The sequence below is a fragment of the Centropristis striata genome, chromosome 17 (assembly GCF_030273125.1).
Source record: "Centropristis striata isolate RG_2023a ecotype Rhode Island chromosome 17, C.striata_1.0, whole genome shotgun sequence".
Taxonomy (NCBI): domain Eukaryota; kingdom Metazoa; phylum Chordata; class Actinopteri; order Perciformes; family Serranidae; genus Centropristis; species Centropristis striata.
Window position 1 is genome coordinate 22,249,980 of NC_081533.1, and position 23,245 is coordinate 22,273,224.

General features: G+C 39.5%; 1 protein-coding gene and 1 non-coding gene across 5 annotated transcripts; both read left to right on the forward strand.

The window, feature by feature from the left end:
* The first annotated feature begins 268 nt into the window (after positions 1-268).
* spag17 (sperm associated antigen 17) lies at positions 269-22,991 on the forward strand. Of its 4 annotated transcripts, none has more exons than XM_059355484.1 (49): positions 269-546; positions 1,138-1,278; positions 1,746-1,805; positions 1,955-2,083; positions 2,186-2,351; positions 2,467-2,670; positions 2,816-3,000; positions 3,378-3,521; positions 4,330-4,405; positions 4,528-4,661; positions 5,022-5,201; positions 7,477-7,581; positions 7,768-7,918; positions 8,128-8,340; positions 8,514-8,551; positions 8,658-8,774; positions 9,127-9,281; positions 9,549-9,658; positions 9,745-9,815; positions 9,983-10,243; positions 10,433-10,547; positions 10,683-10,823; positions 10,974-11,078; positions 11,285-11,442; positions 11,651-11,759; positions 11,947-12,110; positions 12,217-12,331; positions 12,435-12,589; positions 12,815-12,959; positions 13,156-13,622; positions 13,784-13,969; positions 14,148-14,284; positions 14,993-15,123; positions 15,846-15,979; positions 17,182-17,370; positions 18,237-18,350; positions 18,560-18,611; positions 19,006-19,096; positions 19,212-19,262; positions 19,453-19,546; positions 19,640-19,751; positions 19,939-19,978; positions 20,130-20,194; positions 20,661-20,797; positions 21,346-21,524; positions 21,775-21,835; positions 21,991-22,138; positions 22,565-22,723; positions 22,816-22,991. In XM_059355484.1, the coding sequence occupies exons 1-49, from the start codon at positions 436-438 to the stop codon at positions 22,842-22,844; spliced, it is 6,534 nt and encodes a 2,177-aa protein (XP_059211467.1). In that variant the 5' UTR covers positions 269-435; the 3' UTR covers positions 22,845-22,991. The 4 variants fall into 4 exon arrangements, with proteins under 4 accessions (XP_059211467.1, XP_059211469.1, XP_059211470.1 ...); XM_059355486.1 differs by having other exon boundaries at positions 8,661-8,774; XM_059355487.1 differs by having other exon boundaries at positions 4,528-4,646.
* trnag-gcc (transfer RNA glycine (anticodon GCC)) lies at positions 5,264-5,334 on the forward strand. Its single transcript has one exon. It is a non-coding gene; the product is annotated as a tRNA-Gly (tRNA).
* Positions 22,992-23,245: the final 254 nt, after the last annotated feature.

The window sequence follows — 23,245 nt, forward strand, 5'->3', positions numbered from 1 at the left end:
GAAGGCTTGGAGTCTCACAGCCCCAGAGAGTCTACAGCCATCTAGTGGAGAAAAAGGAATACTGACAAGTTAACTCCAAAAAAATGAAGAATTATTTAATTGTTGGGATTTTCCGTACCAAATAAATAATTACATTGTTACTACAAATACTTAAAATGTGATGTGTTTTTTGGCAGTTGTTTGGCAAACAATTTGTAAACTGAGATGCTTTTGTTTTGAAAGTTTACAGGAAGTGTCACTCTGTGGAAGTTGTTGACGCTGGTGTCCTAACAGTTGTCAGGGGCAACACAAGCACCAGACGACGTTGGCAGGCAACGTTAACTCGCCGTTTTATTTTATTTTTATAAAAACGCTAGCTTAATTCCATATTTTGTCTGATACGTTTAGGACTGTTTCTATGTTGTATTAAATGTAGATTATTGTCACTGAGTGGAAATGCCACCAAAAGCTGCTAAAAGGGGTTCAGCTAAAAAGCCTGCTGCGTCTGGAGCAGCAAGTGTCAACAAGAACTGGGAGGCTGGTCTCGCCAAAGCACAGTTTGAAGAGGTTTGTTAGCTCATTAACTTATTTCCTCTGCTAAACTTAACGCTAGTGGTGTGTTAAAAAAAAGTGTCCGTCATCAAACAAAGTGGCTTCTTGAGGCTACACAAGTTAGCCATATTTTACTGTTAACAGTGTAGCTTGCTTATTTAGCTATGCTAATTTAATGTCCTCATTTTAGGTGGAAGAACAGATTTAAAACGGATATTCCTCGCAAAAATGTCGGCTGCGTAAATAAGGTCGCTGGGTCTTCTTGGGAAAAATATGTTGCCAAACATAACTTTACTTTCTTGGAAATTTATCAGATATGTAAAAAAAAAACCCACACACACATTTAAAACCGTAAGCTTTTATTTAGAAGGTCATATGCCGAAACCGGAAGTCTTAGTTTGAAATTCTATTCTTTCCAGTAAACCTTTCTTCACTGCAACTTCACCGTTTATTAGTTGTATTGTGATGTTGCAGCTTCCTCACGCTGCAAAATTGTAAGTTTTTCTGTGAGTAACGTTTAGATAGAAAAAGGGGAGAAGTGATGTGGCTGTTAACCTTGTAAGTGTATTTATATATGCTATCCTGTCATTCTAATGTCTTTTCCAGGAGTCATGGCAAACTTGTGTGTCTTTGGTGGTTGGGAGAAGTCCAGAGGAAGACAGACTGACCCATGCTATGTCTTTAGCCGTACAGAAACCACTACGCAAACTTTTCAACCTCTTGACCTTGGACAGCACTCTTGCTAAGGTGTTCTTAGTTGTGTTCAAGTTGTTTTTACTACTGACTGCTCTTGTATTTTTAGAACTCTAATTGCTGTCATACAGTAGGCTACTTAAATTGTCACAAAACAAACAGAACACTAATGTTGTTTACTTATTCATATCAAATTAAATTAACCTTGTAATGTCATTGAGTTATCACTCCAAACTCTTGTGTGTCTATGTAGCTTTCACATCTTAAAATCTTGTATAATCGGAAAGGTCCCATTTCCCACATTTTCTTCTACAATCATTACTTCCAAATTTGTAAACTGATTTTCGTCAAAATCACGTCATGTGTTGAGTATTCTAAAAATAATCTTCTCTTAGATCCCAGTATTTATTTTCTTATTTTTACTGATCTACTGCATGGAACATCCAAAAATAGTGTCAGTGAAGAACTAACACTTTCTATTGTGTCAAATAAAAATGTTCTCCTGTCCTCCCTTTTTGCAGATCCATGAATTAGGAAATCCTAAAGCAAAAAGGCCTGATGACATTCCCATGTTCTATGAGGTAGGTTTGGGAATCAGAGTTTTTTTAAATGTTGTCAGTCTTCTGATAGCCTTCTGATAGCCTTTAAAAAAACCTTGGTGTTTGTGTGCTTTATTCTTCATGTGCATTTATTTCTTTGTTCTCTGTGTGGTTTTTTTAATCTTGTGTAGGTTACAGAGCATGCTAAGGTTCTGCTGGATGCAGGACAGGAGATACCTTGTGACCTGATGGCAAAAATACTCAAGTTCCAGCTGCTACAGATCAAAGCCAACGATCAGCAGAGGAGGGAAGCCGAGCAGGTGAGTGTTTCTTCTGTGTATAATTCTTTGTGTTAATAATTATAATTAAGTATTTTCCTCAGGGTTCTTTTTGTGCGACTAAGTCATTTATGGGTGTTTAAGGCTGAGGAGAAGAAGGCAAAGGCTGGTCCTCCATCTGCCAGCAAGGAAAAAGGAGGGGCCAAGGTCTCTGATAAAAAGGGAAAGAGTCCACCCTCACCTGTATTACCTTCCAAAGAGAAGACCAAGCTCAAACGCAGGGATGATGTTGAGCCACCAAAGTTCTTAGGTAAAAATTCTAATTTAAACCCTGTGTGTGTGTGGGTTATCCGACTTCAAAAATCTACAATGCTAGGAAAAAACTGTCTTTCGCTGTGTTTTGTGTTATGTGTGTCTGGGCATAGATGACGAACCACAGGATGGTCCTCAACACTACATCCTGCTGCTGGGCTTCTACCAGCCCCACCTCATTGGGGCACTTGATGCTATAGGTGTACATGTAGCAAATGTCATTAAATTGTGTTCCGAGGACACACAAACTTCTGAGGGACCGCAGGGTCAACACGCATGTGAGGGCGGCAGTGAGCAGAGACCAGTTTTGGATGGAGGTAAAAAGGCTTCAGTATACTTAATGTGTACTTAATAAGGCACACATCACATCTTTATGATAGCTTTCACATGGATTCAAACTCAACCTTTATTTATTGTACGTTGCTATCAACATTACATTGTCCTTTCCTTTGTGTTTGCCAGAAGCAGAGGATCATGGTAGTATAGAGCTTGCTGCGCAGGCCAGTAAGTTGGATCTATTCTGGTCAGGTCTGAGACCAGTTTTGGACAGCGGGCCACCACATTCAAAGCTCCATGATGTGGTTCAGCTCAGCTGCACTATCCCAGATCTCTTACCTCCCTTCCACATACAAGAACCTGAGGCTGAGGTGAGTTATAGGCCTTGCAGATATCATGTATCATAGATCTATTCTCATTGAAGCCTACTCTGTGCAATCTAATCTTGCACTGTATTCTGGGACAGGACTGTGTGCATTTATTGAGTGTGGGTGTGTGATGTGTGGTTAGACTGGTATTAGGAGGGTTTGAAATGCGACCCTTATTATTTCATTGTTGATTTTCTTGTGTGTTGATATATATATATTCTGCTGTTTGTACATATTGTCTCACATTTTGGTATTCAGTTTTTGACCATTCTTTTCAACATCTCTGTCTTGTTATGCCTGCTAATCATCCGGCTTCACATTTCCTGTGATTTAATTTTGAATAAGAATCCTAATCTGTGATTTGGTCACTGTGTGTCCAGCTGGAGATAGGAAGCAGAATCTTTGAGTGTGTGGCCAATCTCATGTATGACTGTCTGGACTGGCGCAGGCAACATCAGCACTATCTAAACAGCATCAAACTCATCAGTGTACCTACTGCTGTGTTGGATACTGAGCCTACAGAGGTAACTACACAGAGGCAACCAACATTTATTTTTCATAGTTGAATAATCTGCAGATTCTTTTCCCAATCAATCAACTGATTGTTTTACAAATGTCTCAATTTCTCTCTCTTCCTCTAACATTTCTTGAGCAAAAGATGCTGACATAGCAGAGGATGGTTTCGATCCATCGACCTCTGGGTTATGGGCCCAGCACACTTCCGCTGCGCCACTCTGCTGTTGGCCATGGTTATTGGGCAGTCTGTCGTGATTGTAACATGAACTCTGTAAACCCTTTAAGTTGATCTTGTTTGGATTGGGATTGCAGTGACCATTTCCTTTTGTGAAGTTAAATGTTCATTGTAACCTTCGTTGCAGACTAATTGTCTGGTATCATGGAGACGAAGGAAAAAATAAATTTTATTTGTGAAATTCTTCACCATCATAGAGATTGTTACATTAAATTACAGCATGGTATATTATGACCTATCCCACAACATATACTGAGACCAAAGAATGGTTAGATCTCACCAAGTGTTGGAAAGCCCAGCAGTGACATCTAATGGACTAAAACAAAAGTGCCACATCCAGAATACCTGTCACCCCAGTCCTCTCTCATATACATATATACAAACAAACAAACAAACCAATTAAGCAATATCCTCTCTTTGGAGCCTGATTCTTTTGCTGAATCCTTCCTTATGGGTCGCCTCAACCAAAATAATTTAGAGTGGAAGTATTACCTCCACAATACCCAGTGAACTCAGTATTTTAGTGTCTGAATATTTATTTTTAAATACGTATTACTTTGTATGTGTGTTTCTTGTGCCAGGCTGTACCGACGCCTCTACCCATAACTCCACGTTCAAAGAAGAAATTGGTGCGAGAGGAAAGCCAACAAGATCAAGGTAAAAACGTCTTTAATAATTTATTGTGTGTGTGTGCGTGTGTGTGTGTGTGAGAGAGATTTAAAAGCTTAAGACTAGCAAGACAAACTAACCTTTTTCCTTTGTGTCCTCTTTGTGGACAGAGACCGAGCAGCCTCCTCACTTTACAGATGTTGATATGCGTTACTATAGCAACCTACTTGACCTGGTTCCCCCTGAAGCCTGCTCTGTACCTCTAATCATGCACTGTATGCTGGAACAGGTCTGTGTGCATACTGTGAGTGTGGGTGTATAGTATGTGATCAGACCAAGATTTATAAGGGAGAAATATATTTTGTAACAGATCCCTCATTATGTATGTGTGATATTAGTAATTTGTTTGAAATGTAGTCAGCAGAAGAGTGCTTTTGAGATTTGCATAAAGTTTTACTTAAACCCTCGGATTAAGGCCTATTTTATACAGTCTATGATTAAGGCACACACTTGGAAAGGGTTACTCTTTATATTTTGATTTTAGATATTCATACATCATGTAATGTGATTAAGGCTGATTAAAGGGTCATTTTTTCTTTAAAATGTGTCTACTATGACTGTGTTTGGGTGGTTTAATGCTTTGTGTGCACATTTGTTTGTTTAGGTGCAGTCCACAGTGTCCCGTGAGGCTGAGGAACCCAAACCTCACAGTGGTCCTGGGTTAGACTATCAGCTGCTCAGCTTCATGCTCCAAAGCTTCCTGCCTCTGGTGCACACCGAAGAAGAGAAAAGCCACATGTTAAATTACTTGCTGACTACAGCACAGAATGAAGAAGACAAGAAGGTACAGTAACTATACACTAATGCACATATAACAAAAATGGGATGGAAGTGGTCTTCATGTAAGCATTGGTGGTTCAGTGGTAGAATTCTCGCCTGCCACGCGGGAGGCCCGGGTTCGATTCCCGGCCAATGCAACACTGTTTTTTATGCAGGAGGGGGTGACAAACGGGGGTTGTGTTACTGGGGGCAGGGCCAGTCCTCTTGAACACAAGAGCCAATCAGGACTAGCTCCACTGTCACGTCAGAGTGCTGGTGCTGCAAAATGCACACAGTAGGGTGGGCTTAAATGTGACGTGGCCGGCTGGAGGAGGGTGTAATGCCTGCCTTCAAGAGGAAATGGATCTGCACTTTCTTTATCTGTTTTTGTAGTTCATCAGACAGCCCTAGAATGCATAAAGAGAATGCAACATGCTGTATATTTTATTGAAAAAGTTCCTGATTAACATCATGGTGCCTTTTTATGTTGTTTGCATTTCAAAAGGAAGTTGGTAGTCTAGCACAGAGAAGCCTGAGTAAAAAGAGGATAAGGAGTAGAAAATAGGCAGAGAATTAGAAGGGACATAGAAATAGGAGAGTTAGAGAGATCAAATGCAAAAGATAATTCACAACTTTTGTACGTGCAGTTTCAGTGGAGTTACAGGTCCTGTTAAAGGTTACTTACTATGTGGGCTGACTACAGAAGTAGCTGAAGATTGTTGAGAAATGCATTGAGGAAACCTTTAAAATTAAATTATCTGACTCCAACACAAAGTCCTCATCTGTTTTTCTGCACTGATCGTTTGATGGGGAAAGGATGAACAGGGGACGTCCAAGTTCTCAGTTTTACTTCATTTTATTACAATACGTCAAGAAATGTGCAGTTACAGGGTCTCTGGGTTCAATCTACACGTCCCTGACATCACATTAGGCTGGTCAGTTCATGGAGGTTGGACCAAGTATAATTTGCCTAAAACCCAGTTTTATAGCCTAACAATGTTTACTAAGAATGTAGGTTGAACTCTTCCAGAAGGTGCCGCCTCTCGATGTGTCGATTTGTCAGTTTTAATCAATACTGTGGACATGTCATGTCAAGCAGAGAAGACCGTTATCTTTCTGCTCAGCACACCATTTCCGTGACCTGAGCTGTTACCAAAACATTCAAAACACAACCTCCTGCCTTGTTATGACTTGCAGAGATATTATTGGAGACACATATTTTTCAATGTCTATATAAAATATAAAACATAAAATATATATTTTTGTGATTGTAGAATCTTACTCTAAGTAGGACAGAAAAAGTTAAGCAGATGGAATAAGTGTATTAATTATGGATGTATTTAGAGTAATCACAATTTTAAAACAATGTTAGCACGTGATCATTGTATCAAAGCATCTTGCATGCACAGGGAGGGCACACACAAACACACACACACACACACAGTGAATTATGCATGCATAGATAGTGATGTTCATCACACAGAGACAGACAACAGAGACAGAATCACAGATTATTCTAACAAGATAAGAAAAAAATGTTTGTAAAAGCAGCTCACAAAGGACAGGAGAGACATTTAGAACCTTTTATACCACATGATAGAATCGTCAAGGCTGTTGTCACTGCATTGAGTAGGTTCATGCACAAGCATGAAATGAAAACAAAAAGGCTTATAGAAATATACAATATTTATATTTATTAAAACAAATGTGAGGGTCTGTTTTGGGCTGCAGCTTTTAGTTATAGAACATTATGTAGAGCTCATAGTACATGATATATTAATTAGAAAATGATATATATATTTTTAATTTATAGATGATTTTATTGGCCTGATTTTCATTCATACTACCACATTAATTATTACTGTCCATCATCACTTTTGCTACAAATACATACGGCATAAGGCCAGTAGATGGTGCTATAAGACATTAGAGTAGGTGTACACTGAAATGTGCTGCAAAATGTTGAAAATAAATTACTGTAGAAGCTGGTAAACCATCAGTGAGATTGAACACTGGCTCTTGTGATTTCCTCAATATATTATAATGATATAATTATAGTCGGTTGTGCAGCCAGCACAAACCCCAGTGCCAGGAGTCACAGCAGGTTGGTGGCCAGCTGTAGCAATCACAAAGGACATTGACTTTCTCTGCTAGAGAGCCCACAAAAGTTTCTCAGGAGACTTTGAAAAAAAAAAAAGTCACCCATCTGTTTTTTTCCTTCATGTGTTAAGAAAAGTCTCTATCAATTCAGAGTTTTCTTTTTATTGTCTCTGACTCTGTTTTATTCTCTTTTGTGTCAGAGGCTCTTGGAAAACTTTGGAGCTGAAGAGATGCAAAAGAAGTCTGAGCACCCTCTGGTTATCAGGCATCATAACGAGAGGGCTCTGCGCTTGATGGACACCAGTGTAAGTAGATTTCTTTTTAATTTTTACAGTTGTGTATAATTGATTCTTTCTTGTTGACATATGGAATTTACCATTTTGGTTCTGAATAGACTATAATTTGTGTTATCCTGGTTGCATGCTGACCTTAGTCTTTTTGAAAAATGTTTATATACTGTGTGTTTGTGTGTGTGTATGTGTCCCTCTTAGGTGGTTCAGGGTTTTGATCCTGCCAAGGTGGAGTTGTCAATGCTGAAGCTGTCTCCAGTGTGGAAGCTGATCCACTCTGTGGCTCAGCAGATGAACAGTAACTCCTGCTGGATGGCAATCAAACAGCAGCTACAACACTACTGCACAGATGGTCAGAAACCAACTGTATACCTCAGCTCAGTATATTCATGGCTATTATTAATTTACTTATAGGTCTCAGATTCTTGGCAGTTTATTGTCAAGTTTTATGACTGTATTGATCCAAATAGGGAATTACTTATAGTTGGAAGTTGGCCAGTCTTGGGGGGGAAAAAGCTTCATTAGCTCAAAATGATATTATGATGTTGTGATATCCCACAGATGCTGTGTCATGGATGGAGGTGGAGCGTTTGATTCATCAGAGTGTATTTGAGAGTATGCCACTGACCAGGCTGGACCAAAAGGGTGTACTACTTAATGTTCCTGGACCACTGGGACCAATGGAACTAACAGAGCAGCAGGCATCCATAATAATCCCTTGGGACAACCCACTATCTTTCGCTAAACAGCAGCTTATTAAGCTACAGAATAAAGGTCTGTTACTACTTTGGTTAAATGAGTTACTGTGATGTTGTGACTTTGACTCACATATGGCACATGGTACAACTGACTTAAGAAACTTGCTTGCTTCTCCTAACTAACTGTATGTACAATAAGACACTGTACTCAACTTCAGTGCCATTACTCACAATGTATTTCTCATGTAGGTCCAGCATTTCTCACTGAAAACCCTGGTAACACAGAGGTATTGTTTATATTTTTAGTCCCCCATTTTTATGGCATAGTAAAAAATGAATGGCCATTTATTCTGTTTTTTCTCCCAATAATGTTGCATATTGCTTTTTCTCTAGCAGATCAGTGGGAGAGTGTGTAGTCAGCTGGACTTATCTGACATTCAGAGCTTGAGGCTGAGATCTCTGTTTGACTGGCACTATGCTGAACATCACAGTGCCTCTATCTTCCCACAGGTGACTTGACTAAACACCATGATAATCGTATTTCAGCTTTAAACCGTTGGATTGAAACCAAATATATTTTCAAGTTCTTTTTTTTTGTTTTACACTTACAATACATGGTTGTGCATAAAGTTGGAATAATTTTGTTTTCAGACACATTTCTCTGTTAATTGAGGTTTCATTGTTGATTGTTTCTTTGTGATATGTTTGGAAGAGATTGATTAATAAAGTTTTGAGAAGATATACACTTTATCTGTCAAAAATAAATCACATTTTCGCAAGCATTTCATGGAAAGAGGTAAAAAATATTTTATTCCAACTTTATGGATGGCTGTGTATATAATTTAATTTTTTTTATTTGTAGGTGCTTCAGTTGGCCTCGGAAGAATACCGCTGCCTGGACACCTTCAGAGGAAGTCACAACAACACACTGTACATATTTTGTCACAATCCAATGAGCCCTTCTCGTCAGTGCAAGGAGTTCTGGGATGTGGCCCTTCACACTGATGTCAAATTCAGGTCAGATTGCAAATTCACATTTTTCAGGTGTTTTCTTCCGGCATGACATGAAAATAATGTTTTTTCTGTGTTGGAAAACAAAAGAATATGTTTTTCATAAACAACATAATTAGAATTAGCAAATATGAACATTCTCAGTAGCAGCAAACTAGAGAAGCCAGATCCTCCTGACATTTTTGTTTATCAGCCTATAGCATAACGAGTGAAATAGTGTATATGTGTGGATGTGTTCCAGATACTTTAAATGTCATTGTTACCTTCTGATAGGAAGTACCTGGAGTATGTGGCAGATAACATTTCAGACTGGACAAAAGCAGAAGAATTAAAGAGAGAGGCAGTGAAACTCAGAAATGTCAGCCCTTTGGAGTCTCAGAAAGGTACTGTACCTTGTCAACATAAAGATCTGGTGATATGACTATACCTACCACTATATACATACAATATTTGTTTTGTTTTGGATCAGATGAAAATGCTACAGATTCTGCAGAGGAGGAAGACACTCTGGAACCAGTCATCAGAAAAGGCTCCCTTAAAGTCAGTAGTTCACCTGGTGATTTGGTTTGTGTATCTAAATGCATCCAGTCTTTATCTATAACTGCTTATACTTTGAGGGTCGCAGGGGACTAGAGCTCAGACAGGGTTCAATCTGGAGAGGTCAGCAATGGTACATTGATGACTACAGTGTGTGCATGATGTTATAGGCATGGAAGTTGGAACAGGAGCAGCTAAAGGACGAGGAGATGGCCAAGAATTCAAAGAAGGAGAATGCACCAAAAGGAAAGCAGCCATTAGAGGAAGCGAAGTCAACGGACAGCAAGAAAAGTAAAACTTTGTCTAGTGGCAAGAAGAGCAGAGCAGAGACAGCAGGCAGCTCAGCCAAGACTCCCACAGAGTCCATCACTACCACAGCACCCCCTGTTGAGGACAACAAAGAACTGCATCTGACAGAGGAGCCATTCAATGTAAAGGCACACACACAAAACCATTAATAAAAGAAGCATATGTCAGTTCTGGTATGTTGTTTCCAGTACCCCTAATCAGCCACTTTAGAGGCTAGTGTAGAAGGTAACTTAATCATTTATACCTGCAGATCTGGATGCTGAAAAATATACATAAAATAATAGTTTTGTGTGTCTATGTTTGATGTGAAGGGCTTCACAGGATACAGCATGGATGGAAAGCTGATTCATGTGTCAGGTCAGCTCCAATACCTCTTCCCCTCAGATGGAGGACATATCATTGTGGAGAGTATCAGCTATGTTGAAGGTATTGAGATAAAGTAGAAAATGTAGAAAATACTCTACATCTACATATAAACATAAGTGCAGCTCAGCTATTGTACACTGATACTCAGTGGTGATTTCAAAGTACACCCCTGCATTTTGTACCATTTCTCTCTAGGCTCCAGCCTAATGAAAGTGGCTGTAAAGAAGGATGGTCATCAGTTCTACACACACATCAACCAAGTTGTTGTTGATCCAGCAACACCTGCCTCTCAGCCCCATGACAAAGAAACCAATGGCAGAAAAGAAGATTTTAAAGGTAAAGTTGCTGATAATCCTTCAGACATCATGCCCGTCATTTTAAAATGATTTTATCCAGCCTTGCAAAATTTAAATGTAATTTCATGGATGATACTGATCAAATAACTGAGATGACCTGAGGGTGTATCTGCGTGTCTGTCCTTTTCAGAGACTGTGGAAATGAAAAGAATGAAACAGGGCTCCCTTTCAGCAGTGTTAGACAATGGAATCTACCTCTCATACAGTGTCTATGGCCCCACAGGAGAATACAGAGGTATTGCACTTAGTTAACTAGGTTTTAATTTGTATTTAGATATTTAAACCTTTACCTATATTTGGCACAACAGGTTAAATGTGCTTATGGACTGGTTCAACTGTAGTGCTCTGAATATTCTTATTATTATGTCTGGATTAAACCATGTTAAAATGTCTTCACAGTGCAGGCAGAATTTACTGTGCTTCTCTTTGATGATGTTCTAGTGAATCCCGAGGAAATGGAGCAAAGGGCCCCAGAGACCTCCACTGGTGTCCCCATCCCTCTCTCCTCCTCCACCCACCGTTCCAAGGGGACAGACCTGGATTCAGTTGCCTCCAAAACACACAGCCCAGCCAGCCACACGACTCCCCCAGAGACCCAGGTAACACATAAATTACATGCATGCACAAAAGAATACATACACAACATAGTAACCATGAAGAATTATTGTTGAATTGCTGGCAAACGTTAATATGAAATAGTAAAACCCATCTTGGGCCAAAAATACCTGTAGTTTTGAGCATTTGCTAATTGTGCTGTTAATATTACTGGGATATCATATGTACATTTTTGTTTATGATTATGTGTAGTCAAAGGTGTGTAAAGGCCAGCCTGCATTGCCATCAAGTCCATTCAACAGTCTCAACCTGTCGGTTCCTAATGGCCTGCTGCTGCAATTTCTGCGAGAGGATACACAAGGTCAGTGATGCACTCCTCCACAGATGTGTGTATCCCACACCCAAGCATTAGGGGATCTTGCCACTTTCTTTATAATCTAGCTGCAGACAGGAAGAAATGTTCCCTCTTTAAAATCTGACCAAAATATTCCATAACTGCTAAGACTCGTTCGAAAATATTTATAATCTATGTGTGTTTTTGTGTCCAGGAGTGTCGTCGGAAGAGCAGGGCATGTTAGTGAAACAGAGCTTTCCTCTTCACGGTAGGGAAGTTGTAGGGCAGCTTCCGGACCCTTCCCTCTCCAAAGAACTGTCTCGCATTGTCACCAGCCAGGGAGCTGTGATCCGATACATGAGAGACGGGTCCACAGAGGTGAACATATGAACACTTTTTCATATATTAAAGCATACATACAAACAAATGTATGACCTTTTATGAAAAAATAGAGACTAATTCAAATCACACATGTGCACTGCAGGTTCTGTTTGCAGATGGCTCAGTCAGCTTCAGCCAGGATTCTGGTCCGGTGTGGGTTCCTGACTCTGAAGTTGAGGACGAAAACATCTCTCAAGAAAATGAGGACATTAAGAAAGGTCAGAGTGAAGCACCACTGAATACAAACCGCCTTTTATTGAACATCCTTCACTGACAGACAGTTTCAAACTGTCTGCATATTTTGTGTGTGTGTGTATACAGAGCAGAGCTCAGAGAAGGAGGCTGATGCTCAAAGAGGGTGTTGGTTAACTACCACTCCTTCTGGAGCGCGCATCCACACTGTGGGGACCACACACAAACACATACCCATCGAGCCCATTCTCGCTTTCAAGGCTACGGACCCCATTACCCATGAGGTAACACTGCACTAGTACTTCTGACAGTACATGGTTACCAGTTGTTTCCACTATAGTTGTTTTTAAGGTTTCATAGTGAGTACGACACTTTTTTTTCGTGTTGAAACTTCAATTGTCTGAGTGTCTTAAAGTTTGTGATAGTCTGACAAAATAGGGAATTTGTCACATTTTAAAAAAGCTTGTTATTGCTTGGAATAATTTGTTTGGTATATTTTTTTGTGTCAGGTGATGCTGAGTCGGGAGGATCTGGTGGTTTCTGTTCAGAACCCAGACAGATCTTTAAGTGTAGAACATGCGGATGGAACCAGGATCACCAGTCTCAACCAAGAGAGACCACCAAGCACACCACAACATATACTGCTGCACACAGGTTACCAGCAAACAGTGCATACACATTGTGTTGAATACTTGACTCACATGCACACACATCAACCACACAGTCAGACATGCAGATGTACAGAAGTAGCAACAGACGGCACACAAGCATACAAAAATATGCACTTAATCTTCAAATTGAGTCGAAATATTTTCTCTGATCTGAGTCCCTGTGTCTGTTAACTTTATAGGGGAGCAGCCTGAGAGTGTGACCCTTAAATCAACTTCTGAATGTGCATGCGGCTGCATCGAGTGTGTGTGTGTCACTCGCTGTGCAGACAGCATTTATGACAATATGCACATCCAGGATAAGTGTGACAATGGAGGGGAGATTAGCGGGGACAGTGCAGGGAAAGCATGTGACAATGAGGGTGCTGGACATGCTCGTACAGAGCTGATTGAGCATGTGTGCCATGAAAGAGAAAGTAGTGTGTCTAGGAATGGTGATGAGAGTGTATTTGCAGACGATACTGTGTCTGAGAATGGTAAGAGGAGTGCATGTGACAGCGATAAGAGGAGTGTGTCTACAAAGGAGCGGGTGGTGTTGGTGGAGAAAGAAGGCTGTGCCACGGTGGTAATGTACCCAGAGCGACACATGGCTCACGTCTTCTTAGGAGATGGAACTGTCATCACTGGAAGCAATCAAGGAGCCTATCAGGTGGGGAGTTTACAGCAAATATCACATCTATGCTTTTAAGTGAAGGGTTTCTATGTGATTATAGCATTGTTCAAATTGGTCTAATTACTCATCTTAGTGCTGTCACTGTTGATATGGCCAAAAAGTGGCACCCAAGTTAGAGTCTTGTTTGTGTATCCAAGGTGTTCCCATCCAGTCTAGGACTCCTACAGATCCAAAGCGATGGGAAATGTCTGTATTCATCCGACCCACTTGTAACTCCCAGTCCAAAGGGTGGAACTCCCACAAACCAGCCAGGAAGCTACACCATGAGTCATACAGGCAAAGTGGCCTGTGACATTACAGACCCTGATGGGAACCACTTCCAGGTTAGGATTCTAAAAAGATGGGTTAGTTTGATGAGAGCAATGAGAGACACTGAGAGTTTATGAAAGAGACAGTTCTTCATAGTCTTAAAGAAGAAGGAAGATGTTAAGACAGTGTGTTATGTAAATACACCATTGGTCATTCAATGTTCTTCAAACTTTGTGTACATGTGTATTACAGGTGATGGAAGATGGACAGTTATCAGTGTTGAACTGTAGCCCTGCACCAAGCACACTTAAACACTATGAGGAGGACCTGGAGGAGGAGGACAGAGAAATGGCCAGGATTCATTTAAAACACAGAGAACATTGTCCCAGGTGAGCATACATGTGTTTTCTTATGTGCTGCATTTTTTATTTTTTATTGTTTAATGCTAGTCTGGGTAGTTTAATGCAGGAGATTGAAAATTGTTTTCAACTGTACTGTCAAATGTATTTTCTCTCTTAAAGGTCTTTTTTTTAAATTATAAAGCAGTTTCAGGTGCTATATAAATACTGTGAAAGTAAAAAAATGCTCAATCAACAGAGAAATAGACTCAGCTCATATTCAGGAACAAGCCGGCAGGACATCTGTAAGGTTGTGATGCCGCAACTTTACTATATATAGGATGAGTGCTGCTAAATTGCTGTTACAGTCATCCCCTGGCTGAAATGATGGTGCAGATATACCAAGAGCGCAGATGTGGAAGAACTAGCAACACTGACCAATCAGAGCAGACCAGGCTTAAAGAAACAGGGGGTGGGGGTGCTCAAAGAGTGCTAAAATTGGAGCATTTCAGAGAGAGGATGAATACATGTGGTTCAGCACAGACAGTATGAGAAAAAAGAAGTAGAATACTCAAAATACAAATATGAACCGGAAAATTAGCATATGACCCCTTTAATGTTGCTGTATGTACAAATTAAAATGTGCTCTGTATGAATACAAAGTCAGCAGTAAAGAGACAGTATTTAAACATTAAAGTTGTACTGCTTTTGTGGATAGCAGCATCACCTAAACTCTGTAAACGACATCTTGTGTTCCAGACTGTTTCTCGTGCATGAAGATGGCTCTGGTACTGAACTACTGAGTGCTCAAACCGCAGAGGAACTGCTCTACCAGGCGTACTCTGACCCTACCATAGCACTGCTTAAGGAACCACTGCCAGACACACAAGGTGCTGATGGATATCTACAGTTGAATATCAAAATCAGGAAACATAATACTCATAATGCAGAATTTTACAGGGGCTTATTCAATAACAGTTTCATTCTTGAGGTTCCCAGCAGCAGCAGAAAGAAAATCAGTGATGCAGCCTTTGTCAGTTATGCTTCCAGACTATGGAACACGCTGCCCATAGATATCAGAGGAGCAAGCTGGTTAGATATGTTTAAAAGAAAGCTTAAAACGTCTTTACCAGTGCATTTAAATAGTTTTGCACTTGCTCTCTGCAGCACTTTTCAATACTGATTTTATGACATTTTTATGTGATCCTATGCATTTATGTATTTGTTTTACACGTATATGTGATAACTTACATTTTATAGATTGAATGCTTTTAAAATGTTTTTAATAGGTTAATTTTATGTTCGTTCAATGTGAAGCACTTGGCGTTTTTGGGCCATTTGTTTAAACTTGGTGTTTAAAGAAGTTTGTGCTGCATTTCATGTAGGAAAGATGCAATACAAATACAGTGTATTATTATTATTTTATCTAGATACATTTTAGTTAAAAACAACATTTCACATTAAATGTTTATTAACTGGCAATTAAGTGGAATGCACTTTTCTCATTTAACTATCTTATCAAAAGCGTAATAAAGATAGGGAAAGCAATCTCAATTTCCAGACAATAATTACAATAAGTTTGTGTTTGTGCTTGTGATTGTGATTGTTTCAGATGAGTTTGGCATTACCATCCTAAAGCCCAGCCACCAGAGCGTGTGGTCCCAGTGGTTGCTGGGTAAACAGAATCCTGACATCACCCCTCCCAACCTCAGAAACCGTAGCTGGCAGGACTTCCCCAGAACAGAGGTACAGGCGTGAACACATACACATACAGTAGTGTTCAAAATAATAGCAGTCCAATGTGACTAACCACATTAATCCAGGTTTCTGCCGTTGACTATACAAACTCAAAACTATTTTGTACAAACTTTTTTGTTTCTAGGATTTAGCAATCCTGTGAATCACTAAAATAATATATTTGTTGTATGACCACAGTTTTTTTATAACTGCTTCACATCTGTGTGGCATGGAGTCAACCAACTTTTGGCACCTTTCAGCTGTTATTCCACTCCAAGATTCTTTAACAACATTCCACAATTCATTTACATTTCTTGGTTTTGCTTCAGAAACCGCATTTTTGATGTCACCCCACAAGTTCTCGATTGGATTAAGGTCCGGAAACAATTTTACTCTCATTAGTCCACAAAATGTTCCTCCATTTCTCTTTAGGCCAGTTGATGTGTTCTTCGGCAAATTGTAACCTCTTCTGCACATGCCTTTTTTTTAACAGAGGGACTTTGCGGGGGATTCTTGTAAATAGATTAGCTTCACACAGACGTCTTCTAACTGTCACAGCACTTCCAGGTAACTCCAGACTGTCTTTGATCATCCTGGAGCTGATCATTGGCTGAGCCTTTGCCATTCTGCTTATTCTTTCATCCATTTTGATGGTTGTCTTACGTTTTCTTCCATTTTAAAGCATTGGAGATCATTTTAGCTCAACAGCCTATAATTGTTTGCACCTCTTTATAAGTTTTCCCCTCTCCAATCAACTTTTTAATCAAAGTATGCTGTTCTTCTGAACAATGTCTTGAACGACCCATTTTCCTCAGGCTTTCAAAGAGAAATGCATGCAATGCAATGCTGGCTTCATCCTTAAATAGAGGCCACCTGATTCACACCTTGTTTTTTCCCAAAATTGATGACCTCACTGATTGAATGCCACACTGCTATATTTTTTAACACACCCCTTTCAACTAATTGCCCAATTGCACAGCCTTAAGAGCTGCATATCACGAATGCTGGGTCTTGGTGGTTTTCTGAGAATCTACTGCACCTACTGGTACCTTGTTTGCCATGTAGCAATAAAAATATACTAAAAACCTGGATTAATCTGGTTACTCACATTGGACTGCTATTATTTTAAACACTCCTGTATGTACACACAGACAACACACTCATGGCCAAACATTGACATTTTCCTCCCTCTGTCTTTCTCTCTATTCCAGAAGAAGAGCCCAGGTCCTCCATTAGGTACTGATATGGGACGAGGTTTGACTCTGAGAGAGAGTTCTGGTGGTTCTGCAACACAGCATCAACCTGTCAGGAGCTGCCCTAAAGTCCTGGAGTTGAGGGAGCTGCACCAGCACCGACCATTCACCACACCACTTAAAAATACTGTAGACACACGACTGAAGGTAAAACAAACCCATGTCTGTGGTAATATGACTCACTGTTTCATTCAGTCATTCTAACAGTGAAAGGCTTGCTTAAATACAGTTGAGGGGCACCATTATCTCTTATAATATAGATAGTGTTTGATTTGGTATGAAGGTCAAATTAACCGGAACAAGAACCCCCATGTGATGATAAAAATAAATAAATAAAAGATGAGTCTATACAACAATAAAATAGTAATAATAACATACATACATATATACAAAACATATTTGAATAAAATGTTACATGTTAACATGTTACTAAATGAATTAATATACGACCAGATATCAGATACCAGTTTTATTGTTATCAGACTCATGCATGAGCCTCTGAAAGATGCTTTCTGAAGCACTAAGTCATTGAATGAAAATTGTGTTGTTTCACTGTTTGAGAGCATTTGAGACAGGGTCAAACCCTCGGCACTGCATTTATATGGAATGATTAAATCTGAGAGGATGATGAAACAATTAGTCAAAATACAAGTTGTTTTAGTTCTCTCATTATTATTATTTTTTATTCCAATAAATATATAAAAATATCACTTTTAGACAGTCTCAGACAGTTTTCTGTTTTTCAATACTGTACTGGGACATTAGAGATTATGCCTGTATCAGAGGTATCGTACTGGTATTTAATGGGTGTTTTTGCCAATCTCTAATCTAAAAGTAAATACCAACACAACACCTCTGATACAAGCGTAATGTGATTTTTTTTTGTGAAGCAAAGGATTGAAACCTCTTGCTGCAATACTTCTGCTTTGAAACTATGTTGTATAGGCCACTTTGAGTGTGACATCACATTTTACATGATACAAACAAATGGTTAAACGTGCCTTTGACTGCAGGAGTACATCGAGAGTTTGATGGAGAGGGAGCAGCGATCAGAGGAGATCAAAGTCAAAGACCCTCGCACTGAGGAGGAGAGTGTTCATGCCAGTGATCTGCTCAATCTAGTCCTGGTCAGCATAGACACACACACACACACACACACACACAGTGCAATGCACAATTGGTATATTCTCATTTACTTTGACTGATAGAGTGCAGCAGAAAAGAAGATGTTATAATGATTGTCTTTCCCCAATGAAAACTATAATAGAAAAGTCTACAAACAATGAATACATTAATGTTAAACAACAATGTAAATTGTTTTCATTGTATTTTAAAGTCTTTTGCAGAAGAAGAGGATACAACTCACACGTCTGACAAGAGGACTTCCGGTGGGTATTACAAATCCATTGAAATAAAATTTCCATTTGCAGGTACCAGATTTTCTAACCACTGTTTTTTTTTTACTCAGACAAATTAAACTGAAATAATTTTGTGGGAATGTTTCCAGTCAGTTTTTCTCAAAATAAAATTGTCTCTAATACTGAGTGAACAGCAAGAAATAATGTGGCATGTGAGGGGTGGATGGGGTTATTGTCAGAGGATCAAAGTATTGTCTGAAATTGAAATTCTCAATTAACATACAATGAATTGTTAAATTGAAGTGAACATGACGGCAGTACTTGAGGATGTGAACTTCATATTCTGCAGTTAAAATTGAGTCCATGTAATGTAGTTTTGGATTGGTAAATGAACGTTTCTTCTTCCTTCTATATATATCCACAGTGGAGATAGCAAGTCTGTACAGTCAAGGAGTTGGAGCCCCAATAGAGCAGTCAGATGTTTCAGAAGACACCGCCACAGCAGCTAGTGACAGGTTGGAGAGATTAAAATGGCATGCATGATTGATCAGATAATATGATGCTAACCAGGTTTCCACATATTTAAATAAGCACATATTAATTTCCTCTTAAACCCATTCTGCTATCCAGTTTTACGCATGGAAAGGAATCCAAATGGACTGAAAGACTTGCACAGTACAGGTAAATATAGGTTTCTTCCCTACACTACTTTTTGAGTCTGTATAAAGTAAACTATTGACTACCTTGACATAAATTAGATTCCCCAGTTCTTAAGGACAAAAGAGTTAAAAGAGGGTACTGCCATAGGAACATTATATTTGCACTAGTAGCAATCAACTCATCTTTAAATCTGTGTGCATGTGTACGTCAGACAGGAGATGTGTGAGGAGCAGGCGTACAGAGAGGCTCTGAGGAAGAAGAACATCGTTCCTTTCTTCCACCCAGAAAATATTGTATTATACCAGGTATTTTATGTGTTCACTACCATAAATTATACATATATTTAAATATGTATTCTTAAATGAAAAGAGACACAGCACACACAACATGTTTTCCAGGATCTGCTGCGGCACCAAACACCAGACATGAGGAGGCTATCCATGGATCTTCCTCCGATCCCTAAGTCAGACAATCCTGACGCCTTCTTGAAAGATGCCCCCCAAGAGAACAGTAAGTTACTATACTGTCAGTATCCAGTAGAAGCTACTGTGCCTAGATGGAGCTAATTTGAAAGGGTGACCTGTTGGAGATTAAAACAATCAATTTTTAAACATTTAGAGGTGCATTAAAACCATCAACTGTAGATCAAGTAACAGGCATTCCATATAATATGCTGTGCTTTTGTCTGTCTCTGCAGCACCAAGACCCTTAAACCCAACACCTCCTCAGTCTACAAGGTAATGAAGAGGATGTTATAAACTGTGTTTAATTTTGCCCTTAGCTTGGTTCTTGTGAATCACAGAATATCTATTCACCTAAACTGCTAACTGTTTTAATGACATTTGCTGTTAAGACACAGCTTGACCTCTGCTGTTGTTTTGCTCTCAGTCATGCAGGAGGAAGTGACCAGATGCCTGAAAAAAGACCCACAAACCCCACGCCCAAGACTGCTGGTTTGTTCCCTACCTTCCTACTTTGCTTTATATTTAAATTAATTCCCTAATCAGCAACTTCAACAATAATGTGTGAAAAAGTGCAGTGCAGAGCAGAATGAAGTGAGAACTGCTATTTTCACATTAGCAAGAAGCATAATCAATCAGGAGCTACATCTGAATATTGCAGGGACACTTTGAGGGCATAGTCTGAATTCTATTTAAAGCATCATCAGACAAGAAAGTACATGAACCTGTCCCATTTCTTGGTGGCACGGTGCAAAAACCAACAGTTCAAGCAAAGCCTGCTTTTCTGGTCCCCGTAAGAGCCTTGATGTTTATCACCAAGAGTGATTATGATTTATTTACATATTTTCAAATAATTTCCAAGTTGTTTGTTATGTAGGTAAGGTGATTTGAGTGCTCCAAATGGCATGAATGGACAAATTATCATGTTTTTATGTGTATGTGTATGTGTCTGCGCTAGGTGACAGCAGTCTGAGAGGTTCATCTGGGCAATGTAAGTCAGTTCAAGTGGATGTGACTGGGAAGCTCAGGCGAACTAAAGTCAGACTACCAACCTCTATCCTCAGTTCTAAACCTCGAAGCGTACCAAATCAGCAGGTACTCAAACGTTCACATGACAAAAATGAATCTGTAATATACTAAGGGGAACAAATCACCTGTGTTTTATTCAATTCTAATTGCCTATTCTATTTTAAGTTCATTTAAACAAATAAAAATATACCTTATCAAGAAAAAGGACAATTCAGTTATTATTTACATTTAAGACAATGTAATATAATTAAAGAGTAGGTCATGTTTTCTTTTTTTTAAATGACATATTTTCATTGTACATTTTCCTGGGTTTGACATGTTTATCTATGAATATTAAACAGTATCCTGAAGTGACATCTAGAGGTGGTGATAAGCCACTGTAAAACATGTTGTAAAACATTCGATGGCTTCCCTTTGTTTCTGCTGTGCAGCCAATGATCAGTGATGTGACCCATTTTCCCTGACTATCCTTCTCAGTTACAGCTTCTGCAAAATATGGTCTCCTTTTCCATATCGGGACACCTACCTGTACCTTCTTTATTGTATCACTCTGTCACAGACATATTGTTCACACACGCTTTCACACAATAATGTGACTGTGTCACCCATTCCAGTTCCTGTCAGTGGAAGAGCCTGTTAGGAGAAAGTGTCGAACTATTTCTCTGACTGATCCAAATGTCATAGCGAGGGGATTCCAGCTGCTCCCGTCCAGTGTTGACTTTGGCACGCTGCAGGAGGGCACCTCCTCTGCCATTACTGTCATGATGAAGAACGTGGGTGTCGACACCTGCAGGTAAGAATGTGAATGGATGGAAGTGTGGATAAACGCATGCACAGGAAAAAATAGGTTTCAAAACCAGGAAATAATGAGAATAAACATCTGTTTTATTGCAGTCTTACCACTGGTTTTACATGTCCTTTAGTATGTCTGAAAGAAAAGAGAGCTGTGGATAGGTGGAGGCAATTTGTGGGTCACCTTCAAGTCCAAAGGGAAAACTTTGACCTGTAACTATTTGTGGTTTGTTTCAATCTCTCTCTGCAAGGTTCCATGTGAAACAGCCTCCTCCTGCTAAAGGCCTCCGGGTCATCTACAATCCTGGACCTGTAAGTTCCCAGCTAGTTGTGATAGCTAAATGTTCATATTTGAATTAGCCTTTTTTACGAGTTAACCTACATTGGGTTCATACATGTGTAGTATAATTGATATTTCTAAAGATATCTCCGAAAAGTTAAGTTGAGAAACTATTCTGTGTGTTTAGGTGGCTGCAGGTTTGCATGTTGAACTGCAGGTTCAGCTGTTTGCCATGTGTGCAGTCCAACCAGGAGAGGTAGAGCTAAAGAAGTACATCTGCCAGGATATCATCATCCACACTGAGACAGACATCCTCTACCTGCCTGTCACTGCCAATATCCTTTGAATGCTTCAAGAAGTATTTTGCTATACAGCTGTAGTTTAGTGAAGCAATATTTTTTAATCATCAGGTCTTTTGATACGACTCAATTATCAGCCAATATTCAGCCTGTTGCTCTGATGTTCTTACTAAATATTAAGGTGCAAATACTCAAATGTTGCCCTACCTTTATGTAGGTCATTTTTCAAGCCTTTTTTAAAAAGTTTTTTTGAAATAAATAGGCTCAGCACTGACATGTAGTTTAACAGGTGGAGACACTATAGAGATAATGAGGTTTCCTCAGAGGGAGGAAACAGTGAATTAATTAGTGTGTAATTGAAGACAACATGCAGTTGTTGTGAGATTCATCAAGTCTGAGTGGCTCAGCTAGGGCTGTATAGAAGAAACATATACAGTGAGGTTGGTCCTTAAATAATTTCACCCATCCTTCCTGAGAGGTTATATAACATTTGGCTCATGGACCACAACAAGAAAGGCTCCAGGGTCCGTCAACTGTCTTCCAGTCTACCAGTTGGACGGCAGGCCGTGCAGCCCCACAGAGGACCCGGTGCTCTTTTGACCGGTCCTTCATCAGACACTGGTCAGTATCGTGTGCAAATAAAACACAGAAATTTCACATGTGGATAGAAAGCAGTCACGATATCTGTACCAACTTTTGTTTGGTAATTTCAGGACGCCTTAATCACACCAACCCTTTGTGAGGAATACACATCACCAATCTCCTATAAGATTCACTTCATTCAAGCCCTCATCCTATTATCATCCTGTCACACTTCTCTCTTTTAGTCCACAACATATGAAATATATTAATGGATTTGTATTCTCTGCTCCAAATAAAATTGTTATCAACACTAAAATAATTGTAGCAAGTTCATTTTTGGCTTTTTTCAAAAACAGATTTGGTGTGTATGCTAGAGAAATGAAACCTGGCATCTATAAATAACAGTGCCCATTTTAATTCGGCTGAATTGGCAGGAGTGAGATGCGTGCCTGTGCGCGTGTCTATTTCAACAGGGGGGACTCGCGCCTGTGCGTGTGCTCAGGTGTATAGATGGGGGTGGGGATGTTGGTATATGACGTCAGCGGAGACCCAATGCAAGGT

What these genes read in the sequence shown, in the direction of transcription:
- spag17 (XM_059355484.1), top strand. Translation starts at nt 436, where the DNA reads ATGCCACCAAAAGCTGCTAAAAGGGGTTCAGCTAAAAAGCCTGCTGCG. An exon ending in AAATGAGGACATTAAGAAAG is followed by an intron (nt 12,332 to 12,434) that starts GTCAGAGTGAAG and finishes GTGTGTATACAG; the next exon opens with AGCAGAGCTCAGAGAAGGAG. An exon ending in GAAAGACTTGCACAGTACAG is followed by an intron (nt 19,263 to 19,452) that starts GTAAATATAGGT and finishes TGTGTACGTCAG; the next exon opens with ACAGGAGATGTGTGAGGAGC.